Source organism: Neolamprologus brichardi, chromosome 3, assembly GCF_056152115.1.
Source record: "Neolamprologus brichardi isolate AB-2024 chromosome 3, ASM5615211v1, whole genome shotgun sequence".
NCBI lineage: Eukaryota > Metazoa > Chordata > Actinopteri > Cichliformes > Cichlidae > Neolamprologus > Neolamprologus brichardi.
This window is the reverse complement of record NC_142106.1, coordinates 50895001-50908040: the sequence shown is the minus strand read 5'-3', so window position 1 is coordinate 50908040 and position 13040 is coordinate 50895001. Positions and strand designations below refer to the sequence as shown.

At 41.1% G+C, this 13040-nt stretch overlaps 1 protein-coding gene across 1 annotated transcript in view; it reads right to left on the bottom strand.

Annotated features, from left to right (window-relative positions):
* Positions 1-1264: 1264 nt before the first annotated feature.
* LOC148105755 (peroxisomal acyl-coenzyme A oxidase 3-like) overlaps positions 1265-13040 on the bottom strand; it is a 31456-nt gene continuing 19680 nt past the window's right edge. The window contains exons 12-18 of the mRNA XM_087837838.1: positions 10407-10529; positions 10183-10296; positions 8383-8498; positions 5778-5952; positions 5631-5698; positions 2294-2380; positions 1265-2090 (exon numbers count right to left, since the gene is read on the bottom strand). Of these exons, the coding sequence (XP_087693964.1) occupies positions 1971-2090; positions 2294-2380; positions 5631-5698; positions 5778-5952; positions 8383-8498; positions 10183-10296; positions 10407-10529 (803 nt within the window). The 3' untranslated portion in view covers positions 1265-1970. The remainder of the gene's footprint in view (positions 2091-2293; positions 2381-5630; positions 5699-5777; positions 5953-8382; positions 8499-10182; positions 10297-10406; positions 10530-13040) is intronic.

Sequence of the window (13040 nt, the reverse complement as noted above, 5' to 3'; positions counted from 1 at the left end):
AAAGAGCTGGAGATAAAAACGGCTGTAACAGTATCTAATGCTTAATTTTAGCTTTAACTACTATTAAAGCAGTTGTTATAGCTGGTGGCTAGTAGAAGCTACTAGTGAAAGGGTTTCGTATCTCAGAGCATCTGTTTGTGATGGAAGGATCGAGAACCTAAGAATCTCTTACTTACCAGCAGCCAAGCACAAAACAATGACATTAAACGCCCAAAGATTAACTGCCATAGCTACTCAGCAACAAACAAATCAAATTTGAACCATTAGAGAGAAAAATTACTCAATGTTACATCTGTGAAATGGTTATCTACAGCTACTCTTAGTACCATTGATGTTAAGTTAGACTCTTTTTCTCCAAGTGATCTTTCTGAGTTAACTTCAATAATTACTTCCTCCAAACCATCAACGTGTCTTTTAGACCCCATTCCTACAAAACTGTTCAAAGAAGTCCTGCCATTGATTAATTCTTCGATCTTATATATGATCAACCTATCTCTAATAATCGGCTATGTACCACAGGCCTTCAAGCTGGCCGTAGTTAAACCTTTACTCAAAAAGCATCTCTAGACCCAGCAGTCTTAGCTAATTATAGGCCAATCTCCAACCTTCCTTTCATATCAAACATCCCTGAAAGAGTAGTTGTCAAACAGCTAACAGATCATCTGTAGAGGAATGGTTTATTTGAAGAGTTTCAGTCAGGTTTCAGAGTTCATCACAGCACAGAAACAGCTTTTTTTTTTTAACAGTGCTATAAAAGTATTTGCTCTTTATATATTTATATAAATATATATATATTTATACTATATTTTGCATATTTGTCACACTTCAGATGTTCCAGATCAAACACATTTTAATATTAGACAGTAAAGATCCAAGAAAATGCAGCTGTTAATTAATAGCATTTATTAAAGGGAAAAAGCTAAACTTACCTAAGCCTGTGTAAAAAAATAAAATAAAATAAAATAATTGCCCCAGGTAACTGTTTGTGCTGTCAGTCAATGGCTGTGAGTCTTTCACCTTACTGTGGAGGAGCTTTTGTATACTTAGGTCTAGTCTTCTTTGCAATGACACAAAATAAAATGAAGAAATCAGTCACCCTGGAGTGTTTTCCAGCTCAAAGCCTCAGATTTCAGTCCGGACTTTGGCCAAAATCGTTTTTTCGGTCGTTTGCAGGTGGACTTGCCGGCGTGTTTCGGATCATAGTCCTGTTGAATAGCCAGAGTGCATCTGAGCCTCAGAGCAGGAACTGATGGCCCAACGTTCTGCTCTTTGTTACAGAGCAAAACTCGTGTTTTTGCTGCATGAAGTGACAAAACCAATCAGGCTTCAGGGTTTTTTTCTCTTAATTAAATTGTCATTTAAAAACTGTATTTTAAAAAAATAAAAGCTTCTTATTGGGTAAAATTTATATGAGCAAAGGGTGAAAAGGGATGTTTTCGTACAGAAGGTACGCCACATTTTATTTGATGATATATACACATGTATATACTGTGTAATGCATCTTTCTATATCTAGTTATAGTGATACATGTACACAAGTCTGTGTGTAGATCTACAAATGTGATGAAAAAAACAGCATATCGACATTTCTGGTGTGAAGTTAGAAAAACTGGACGCAGAGACGGTTAAACTACAAAAATATACCAACTATCAACCAACAATGATGTTACCAGAAATGCTGAAGCATGTCGAGGTCTTAGGGCTGCAACTAATCTTAATTATTGTTGAGTAGCACACAGTTTTCTTAAAGTTTAAGCACTCGTGTGCAACTAAATGATAATGAAAATGTCGGTGTGTGGAGCAGAGGATTCATGAAAGCTTGCTGAAATCTCGAGTGTCACAGTTTGTAAAGATTTTAATGGGCTTGTTCAACATTTCCTAACATTTCAAGTTTGTGTAAATGTCAAGTTTTACACAAACGTCAGGCACTGGACAGACGTGCAGAGATCCTTTGCAGAGCACGACTGGGTTTTAGAGTTTTGGCCGCAGAGATCCAAGCACAGGTTTGTCTGAGCAGAACTCCTTCCACCAGGATGGACGCTCCAGCACTTTGCTGCCCTGCATCATTGTGGACCACAGGTGGTTGTAAATCTGCAGGAAGAGGACAAAGGAAAAGTGTTTCTTCACTTATTTAACACGGATTCTTACGCTTATTATCTGAAGGGTCCTGACATTACTTGTGTTGCGATGCAGCCAAATATAAATAAAAGTGAAATGTTTCAATGTCCTTGAAATTTGACGGACAGCAACGTTTTTACGATACAACTGGATTTTCTGTCTTTGTATGTGTTTACTTGTCCATCAGCGCAGCCAATAGGTGAGTTGAGGATGAAATCAGTGGGTGCCAGGACGTCCACTAAGGCTACTGCATCATCCTTTAGCTGTGAGAGAGACAGAGCAGATTTTACAGTCAGGTCAAGCCATCATTTCTTCAATGTCTTTCTGTTCTATGAAGACATTCCCAAAGTACAGGAGAGCACAAGTGAGACGGATAACACCAATAGAGATTGAAAATGTGACATCATTCAAGGGTAAAACCGCAAAGAATTCTGGGAACTCGTGGCAAGAGGTACTGGCGCACGCAGGCTTTCAATTGAAATCAGTTACACAGCAATAAAAAGAAACACAAAAAACTGTCAAGAAGCTGTTGTATTATTAACTGCAATAGCCGGTCGCATGACAGCCACGGGAAGCCGACGGGTAAAGAGATCGTTTTTTTATCGGATTACGTTGTTGAAGAGAAATTATTCGAGCCATGTTTCTGAAGTAAAAAGAGGTGACAGATGGCCTGGATTGCAGCCATTCAAAGACCAAATATAACGTCTGTCAGGGGTCGCGGAGTGGAGGCGAGGAAGAAGGAACCCAAACGCAGGACTCGCAGGTAGGTGAAGCTGGGTGATTTATTGTCGATGGAGTGAACACACAGAACAGAGGAAGGACATGGCTGGCTGGCTGGACGACTGACTGAATGAATGAATGAAGGACGGACGGACGGACTGACTGGCTGACCGAACACAGGCGGAAACAACAACATAACCTCAATGACACGACAAAGAACGAGTAGAAACAGAAGACTTAAATACACAGACTGATGAGGATGATAATGAGAGACCGGTGAGTACACAGCTGAACATAATCTGGCTAATGGCACGAGACGAGCTGACACAGGAACAAACAGGAAGTGAAACAGGCAGTGGCAAAATAAACTGAACACGAACAAAACTGAAAGCACTGGGTCGATGACCCAGGAACCCTGACAACGTCCCAGAACACTCCAGCTCACAGGTTAGTCTGTTCCAAGCATTTCCACAAAGGTCAGTGTTTTGTAGTGTTTTGTACTTCTGTTGTAGTTAATACGTCATTTTTCATAACATAATTGGTGATATAGGTTACAAGCAAGTCTGGCGCTGAACAGAAATTGTGGCGCTATGCTATCACTAATTGCCCAGTACGATTACAGCATACAATATTATTGTCACTGCTACATTTCTGTAATGCGAACCAGAAATTATTTCCACTACTAATTAATTACCGTTGAGCTCAAAGGTCCTATTAATAAACGGTTAACGAATGTGTATTTATGAAGACGATTTGTGAGACTGGTAAACTTATGATACGTACGATGGTCTTTCGTTCTACACGGTGCATTTCATGGTCCTGTACCCATCCGTCGGTAAACTGTACCTGGGCTTGTTGCAGTGACCTGAAGTTACTGAACTTCATGAGTGTATGCACTCACTCCAAGAACCGTATAATATTAAATATGAGCGTGGTGAAAGTTGGGCAGCACGCTAACGTCTTTTGTCCACTCTGTGTGCTCGTAAGGGTATAACCCTTTCACTCTTTTGATTTTTTCCTCATATCTTTTCTTTGCCTTTTCATCAAGTCTGTCTTTGTACGGACAGGAATTGTTCTCCTTCGTTTTGTACATAACTTTTTTGGGGGGCAAAGAAAAAGCAAGAAGGTATTGGAACCGGAGAATGAACGTTTTGCGGTGCTGCAAATGCTTGCATTTGATGCGGTACTTAGATTGTTTTGCCACGAGTTACCGGCATGCAATGCGCGAAAGTCACGTGGTCTGTCAATCTCTATAAAAAGGCGCTGTTAGACCATACGAGTCAGTGTATAATAGGGCTGCCACAAACGATTATTTTGATAGTCAACTAGTCACCGATTATTTTTGCGATTAGTCGACTAATCAGATCATCATCCATTTTGACATAAAACCTACAGCTTATTCCACCAGCAGCATCTGCTCTTATATAACTATCATTAGCTTACAGCTTTAAGTGTTTAAAGTATGTGCTAACTAACAATAAAGACAAGATAATAGTTTATTAAATTTTAATGAAGTTTGCAGATTGTTTCGGTGAAGTTTAATAAACTCCTTGCTATCTAAAATATAACAGGACACTGGAGTATATTTTCGAGCATCTCACACTTCTGATAATCAGCTGTCTGCTTGACGTTTATTCAGCTGTGTAAAAACTATAACTTTAATCTCAGCCAAACCGATTTACTCAGGAACAAATGAAACACTAAAAAGAGCCAAACAATAACATTTTAAGTTATCTAAGTGAGGTATATATATTTAACCTGACTAGCAAAAGATGGCGGTGGGTTTGAAAACGGGAGTCCGGTGTTTTCACGGCTCTAGCGAGCCGGCTAGCTATCGAGCTAGTGGGTAACAGACGTCTCCGAAAACGTCGGAGCGCTTTTGAAAATATGTGGTGTCTTGATAAACTGAGCAGATATTTGAGGTTTACACAGCTACATTCTCGCCTGAAAATATGTTAAACGTTTATTTTGTGACCCAGAAAGAATAATAAGAGTAACATTAAAACTAACTAGCTGCCACCATTGTTGGAAACTGAGCTGGGCTGCGCTATGAATTCTGGGACAGAGCTACTTCTTCTTCGGGGTTTAACGGCAGCTGGCATCCTTGTGCATGCAGTGCTGCCATCTTCTGTTTCAGTCCGTTATTACACTCTTAAATCCTACTACTTATTCCTGCGTCTTTTGTGATCTTACAAAGCTTCAAACGAGGCGTCGACTATTAAATCAGTCGTCGACGATTTTGATAGTCGACTAATCGTGACTAGACGACTAATCGTGGCAGCCCTAGTGTATAACTACATGGTCCAAACGATGGATGGAGCCACTTTGAGGTCACCGACAGATTCTGAAGCTTTGAGTTTTTTCGCTGTCTTTGTGTTTAGAAATCAAATGTTGTGAATCGCAAATCTGACCCAGGATACTTCTTCCTTCTCCGGTGGACATGTTAATCAAAATGTGGACACGCCCAGAAGCATACCCGACTTTTGACTTTCATGGTACCAAAATAGTCAAATGTCAAGTTTAAGATCAATGTGTGAGATTATCTGCTTTACTCTGTCAAAGGAGCCACTCATGTGTTTTTATTCTCATCTCTTAACTCATAAATACAAACAGCTGAACAAAGAACAAAAACACAACAGTAGAAATGCACACGTGTGCTTGTTACAGCAACCACATGTGTAATTGCTTCGATAATTAGTGAAGCTGTGCCCTATACATAAGAATGTATATGCATTTCTATATACTTGAGCAAATTCCTGTATATCTGCCATAAACTGATCCTTTCTCGTGTACCTGGGAGCAGAGAGTGAGGATTGCCATCTGGACCAGCTCAGCAGGCTCACGTCCACTCCAGTAATTACCTAGAAACAACAACACTGTGTTACCACATCACTACGATGAAGATTTCTCCGTGTATACAGCATCGAGCCCACTACATACCCTGGTACAGTGTCGCCATGTGGCTGCTGAGGCTCCACAGCCCATACAAGCCACAAAGTTTCCTTAATACTGGTCTGAGACCAGCTGGTGTGTCCTGATTAGTGGTCAGCTCATGAAATCTCTGCAGGCAGGTGTGCTCAATGTAGGCCATGGCCAGTGACCTGCAGTAGTAAACCTGTACACAGACGTTTACATTTAAGTACACTGAAGACATAAAAACACAGAAACAGCTGATTTGTAATCTAACCATGTGCTCGTGTTCTGGACGTGTCAATCTGCAGGCCCACAAAACTCCTCTACAGGAAGCTGATTTAGGCTTTTTAAAAAGTCTGATCCTCCGAGTCTCACCCAGTAGATACAGCAGAGTTTAACTGGAGCCAGTGTGGATAAGGGGCCTTACCTACTACCTGCTGACTCTGGTATGAAGAAACCTGACCAGCCTAAATCAGATGCTATCAGTCCCATCTGTTAGCAGTAGCTGCCCACTGGTTATTTCTGGGATGATTTTAGTAGCCTGGACAATTTTTTATTATTACGGCTAAGGTAACCTGTATCTGTCCCACTAAAGAATAATATTCAGACTTCTACGTTTCACCAAAGATGAAAAAGTGAATGTTCACTATTAGCACTAACAAAATAACAATCAAATCACCTAAACTATTATACTATACTAACCAATCTGCTCTGAGCTAATGCTGACTCTGTTATTATGTTTGGTAACAAGAGGTTGGAGAAAGGATGAGCACAGAATGATCCTGTTATTCCAGGCCGAGGATAATCACCGACAGGAAAGCTCCTGGACGTGTGATGCGAATCAAAATCCTTCTGAATTAAGCTTTTAGCACAGAACAAATGAGCAGACGAAAAGCCACAAATGAGAAAATCACTTCACAGGTCGGACTGCAGCTCCCCCTCTGCTGCTGCAATGTTCAGCTGTGACCGTCTGAGATCTTCTGAACTGCTCATCTGACAGAAGATAAAAGGGAAGAAGCTCAAATCTATTTTACACCCCACTTTGGTACCTGCTCACCCTTTCTCCCCCCTTTCTCCCCCCTCTCTCCTACTGGGCGTCACATCTTTGCATGTTGACCATCCAACCATGTAACCATCAGTGTCCACCCACATTTCTCTACTTCTCTCTGACTCTGAGATTTAACACAGAGTTTAAACATCTTTGCTTTTCTCAGCAGAATTCAAGTTCACATCACATTCAGTCACATTTGGCTTCATGTTTCACTCAGTTTATTCTAATTAGATCTGTGTAATTTCACATGAACATTTCTGTAACATGAACATCAACTCAAATACAGAGTAATACTTTCTTTTACTTTTAAAACTCTGTTAGGTTATTTATTTATTATTTGTTTATTTCAGGCACGTTCTTGTTGCCTAAAATAAACTTCTCTGTAAGTCAGACGCACGCAAACACACGATACTCAGCTCTCAGTGAGCTCTGTTATTAGAATCACTGGTATTGTAATTTCTGATTCATTGTACTGGTAAACGCAGACATATTTATTTGTATTTATTTATGTACGTATTTAATATGTGACACACACAGAACTCAAGCATTAGAATTAGCATTAGATTAGCATAGCACAATTAGCATAGCATTAGATATTTCAAACTATATTTCTTATTTATATACTGATCAAACTTATATTTTGATTTATATTTGATTAAGAACAAAAAGCTTTATCATTAGGAAATATGCTAGCCCTGCGATGGACTGGCAACCTGTCTGGGGTGTACCCCGCCTCTCTCCCTGTGGCAGCTTGGATAGGCTCCACCCCCCACCACCCTGATAAGGATAATTGGAGGAGATGGATGGATATTAGGACATAGAGAAAAGCTCTTTTGTCTTTATTAGGACATCAGGTCACATGACAGAAGCAACGGATAGTGGAGGAAACTGTGCTGACTGCAGACAGTAATGGGGGGCATTTCATCAGGTTTCTGTTGACAGTGTATATATTGTGTTCTGTGGGTGTGGACTGTCCAGAGAAACAAAGACATTCATTGTGGAAAGAGATGTTGACAAATGTCACATTTCAGATATTATCAAGTACACCGACTGCTTTACTACTGACTGATCCATGGATCGAGGAATCAGGGAAGCCGTTTGGTTTCTCTAACTTTTGGTGCAGTATATACAGTACTGCAGATACAGGCTAATGTCTGCATCGTGGTGCTGCACAGCCTGCTATGAATATTTCTGACCTGATCTGTTTACTATGATTTACATCCTGAGTAGACGATATAAGGTTGGAGTGGACAGACAAATCTTAGAGTGTTCATACTCTTTTCCCCGGACCATAAAAGCTTCCTGCTGACTAAGAGGTCCATCACTGACAGCAGCACAGGCTGTAACAGGTCATCTCAAATACTGGGTTCATGCCAGTCTGGAGTAAGTTTGTCTCAGAGTTCGTCTCAGTTCGATGAATCCAAATCAAACGACCTTTAGCTCAGTCTGATTTGGATAAAAAGCATCAAGTTTCTGTCCAAACTTCAGCCAGTGAAGCTGCAGATGATGCTGAATGCCACCAGAATCAGATGTTTGGATGTAAAGTTGGTGTATGTGTGTCTGCACAGTCATTGGTCTTACTTGGCAGTTGTTACGGGCTTCAAAGTCAGCGTTGCCCAACGCTCGCTCTTGTTCCAGCTTCTTCTGACTCTCCTCCAGCAGGAAACACACAAGCCACTTATAGGCTGCCAAAGGCACTGACAGACAAGGGGGAGGATGTTAGCTACACTGGAAAGGTTTCAATAATATAGTCTGTAGTCACGCTGAACCAGTCACATCAGAAAGGCAGATACATTTACTATTATAAATCACAATCAGGCAGCTTACAGTGCAGAGAAGCAGACACATGCGGCTCTATCAGTTCCCCTTTTTATTTATGTTCCTTTTTTCTTAAATGTTCCCCACCTCCCCTCCTTTGTAATCACATCGATGGTGTTGGATTAGGACCAGCGTGCAGTGTGGGGTCGTCTCAGACCCACAGCAGAGGGCTGAGAAAGACAACTGACCCCAGATCCTGAGGAGGGAGCCTGTTTCTTACAGGGAAATGAACTTAACTGATATTTTTGTGTTTGTGGTAAAGTTTGTCAAATTTGCTCAATTAAACTGTTTAACTTTAAACAAAACGTAAACAACAGATCACAATCAGACTGCATTTGTTCATTTAATGTAAAGCTGAATATCAGGGCTAAGTAGAGCTGGGCGATAGAACGATAACGATATGTATTGCGAAATAACTTTTCCTCGATAGAAAAGTTAAACTATTGCAATACGCCTCACCGCTCTTGTCCTCTTTAAAAAAAAAAAGAAAAAAAAAAACAAAGAACAGCCAATCCAAATTAAGTAGCGCAGAGCCGAACCAATCACAGCCGCAGCGTCACGTCATGTGACTTGTTACGTACAGCACAAGTGCCAAGCCGCACATGTGTATTTGTTTGGGAAGCAGCCAGCTGCCGTGCCGCCGGGTAATGGAGGAAATGAGTGTGCTGACTAGAGAAAGATCAACCGAGAGCGTGACCGAAGGTTACCGAAGAGAAAACAGATGACGGTTCCAATGCCGGAGAGATTGTCGAACGGAAGAGCCAAAGAAGTTCTGAAGTGTGAAGGTATTTCTGATATTTCAAGTCTGACAAAAACAGAGTAGCGCGCACTGTAAATTGTGCCGAAAGCAAGTCTGGAAATACAATAAAGCTAATTCGTCATTTGGCTTTTGTCAGAATAAAGTAACTGTTAAAACTGTTTGAAAAGCTAAGCTATACAACAAGGAGAGATTGAGAATTTCCTTTTAGTTCTCAGTTTATTTGATATTGTCAAAAGTTAGTCAATTTTGTCTGTTCTTCTGTAAAACAAACTAAGATTTATTTTTAGAATTAATATTTTGTTTCTAAGTGGAATTGACAATTTAGTCTGTTTCGTTTGTTCTATTTTGAAACTTAAACGCTTTAGCGGCTGCCTTTTGTGTCGTTTGCAATATTTGCCTTTATTTATCTGAAAAAGTCTCATGTTCCTTAAGTACATCTACCCTGTTGAACTTATTATGGGAAATAAATATTTAAATCAAAACAAGCTGCTGATTATTTCACATTTTACTTGTGAGCAACGGCACATTTAAATCTTACAAATATAGTAATATATATCGTTATCGCCTGAAATGAAAAAAATATATTGTGATATGAAAAAAAATCTCATATCGCCCAGCTCTAGGGCTAAGTGACTAAAATTCACTATCCTCTCGTTTGTGGAACATATTGAAAATTATACATTTACCTCATTTGCAAATCTCGCTCTGTTTTAAAAGGTTTAGTATATAAGAGGATCTGAAAGGAAGAAATTCCACTATCTCATGTAACAGTTGATTTGAAGCTGTAGCAGAAAGTAACGTACCTGCAGAATCCACACAGTCGTCCACTGTGAGTGCAGTGAACCTGCTTTTGAGGATCTCCTGAGACTCCTCCAGAAAGTCCACGGTGTGAAAGGGAGACTCAATCCGCACACCATCTGACCCCCCATAACCAAACACCAAAGAGAGAAGTGTTAGTGACTGACCCAGCCCATTTTTTGACCTTTACTGCAGGTATTTATAATCTATTGGTGAACAGAGGACTGACCACGCTGTTTTGCATGGAGCCAGGAGAGCAAATAGCTGCTGGTCTGTTGCAGCAGTACGTTGTTGTCTCCTTCATATGTGCAGTTTGGGTCATTGTCATCACGCAGATCACCCAGCCGATTCACTGAAATAAAAAAGGAAACACTGACGTATACATACAGTACTGTGCACAAGTGTTAGGCAGGTGTGAAAAATGCTGCAAACAAAAAAGCTTTCAGAAATATAAATGATGTTTTATTGGCCTCAAATGTATTCTGCAGCAGGACAACGAGCCCAAACACACAGCCGGTCATGAAGAGCTATCTTCAGCGTAAAGAAGAACAAGAAGCACTGGATGGTCCGGCCCCCACAGAGCCCTGATCTCAACATCATCGAGTGTGTCTGGGATTACAGACAGAAGGATGTGAGGAAGCACAGAAGACCTGTGCTTAGTTCTCGGAGATGTTTGGAACGACCTACCAGCAGAGTTCCTTTAAAAACTGTGTGTGGACATAGAAGGCAAAGGATGGTCCCACCAAAGATGTGATTTAGCTCGCTCTCTCTCGATACCTACTGCAACCATTACCGATCTACACCACAGCAGCAGTGATCAGTGAGATGCTTGGCTACAAGCTCAACAGCCTCCATAGAGGAGGAGACTAGAGGCTAAGATCAAGGTAGCACAGAGGGACGTTAGCCAACTATCAGAACTGCAGAAAGGTGCAACAAAGAAGGTGCCTAACAAGTACAGCAAGCTGTCCATTCCCGAGGCCTTAGAAACTGCCAAGCAACGACTCACAGCCTTGACCAGCCAAGGAGGTTCACCAGAGAGATAGAAGGCAGGAGGATAAACCAGCTGTTCTCTACAGAACCATCCGAGGAGTTCTCTCAGTGACACGAGAACAATGTTGCTACAAAAATGGTGAGAAAAAGCCAATTAACAGTGGAAGAAAGACAGACCATCATAACACTTAAAAATATAGGTCTTTCCTACAGAAACATTTCAAAGAAAGGCAGTGAATCGATTCCTTCACCATCCAAAGGCACTCAAACTGTGACAGGAAGAGGTCTGGCAGACACAAAGACACTGAATCAGAGGACAAGTTTCTGAGAGTTAACAGCTTGTGTGATGGCGGATCACAGATCAACAGCTTCAAGCGTAATAGCGGTCGTAGTGAGCAAGTCTCAGCTTCAGCTGTGAAGAGAAGACTTCGAGCTGCAGGTTTGACAGGACGAGCTGCAGAAAGAAAGCCAGACGTCAGACTGAGGCTTGTCTGGGCCATGAAATGCTACCATTGGACTACTGAAGACAGGAAGAAAGTGCTATGGACTGATGGATCAACATTTGAAATCTTCGGTTCGTCACGCAGGATCTTTGTACGCCATCGAGTAGGTGAAAGCTCCACAGTGTGTGGCATCAACTGTCGAACATGGAGGAGGAAGTGTGATGGTCTGGGGCCGTTTGCTGATCCAGGGTCAGTGACGTGTACAGAGAGAGGCTCCCTGAACCAAACTTTAACTTTACTGGCAACCAATGAAGAGAAGCTAAAACTGGAGTGATATGTGACCTGCTGTTTGTGCCAGTTAAAAGTCTTGCTGCAGCATTCTGCACAGTCTAAAGAAACAAGTAAAGAGACTTTTACAATAATCCAAACAGGACGAAATAAAAGCATGAAGAATCATCTCAAGTTCTCAAGATCCTTAGATCAGGGGTCTCGAACTCCAGGCCTCGAGGGCCGGTGTCCTGCAGGTTTTAGATCTCACCGTGCGTCAACACACCTGAATCACATGATTAGTTCATTATCAGGCCTCTGGGGAACTTCAAGAAATCTTGAGGAGGTCTTTTAACCATTTAAATCAGCTGTGTTGGATCAAGGACAACTTAAACACCGGACACCGGCCCTCGAGGCCTGGAGTTGGACACTCCTGCTTTAGATGATAAAAACGGCTCTGAACCAGCCGTTTGGAGTGATGCTCTATTGAACTGTTGAATATGACACTGAGGTTTCTGAGGTTCGATTTAACAGAAGAGTCTAAGAAACTGATATGCTGTCTAATACTGAAATCATATGATTGGGAGCAATAATCAAATTATTAATATTTTCATTCATCCAAAGACAAACATTTAAACATAGGATAGTAGATTTTTCCAGAGTTACACTGACTGCTGAAGGATGAAACATTTGAGTCCACATCACTAAGTTTAAATCAGCATCAAACATGGCAGAGAACCTTTCAGCAGCATCCTGGTTTATAATTCGTCTTGGAATAAAATGACAAAATAAAAAATATGCAGCTGTGGTCACTCACATGGAAACCCTCCACACAAACAGCAATTATAGTTAAATCCAAGGAGAAAACAAGGACCAGTGTGTGTCCTTTATATGACTGGGACTGGAAACATGCTGCCTAAAGTGAAAAGATTCTGTATTTTTGGATGAGTGCCTCCCTTTTATGACACTGGTTTGGTCAGGATGCACTGTGAGGGGCGTTATCTTCTCTAATCTTTTTTGAGAGGGCTTTGCAGATTATTTTAAGCTCAACATTAATATACTGGACAATAGCTGACATGCAGACTTGGATCAAACCAATGTTCTGATTAGTAGATGACCTGCCCGTCCTCCTGAGAGACAGCCAGCCCTAAGTGAGCATGTGC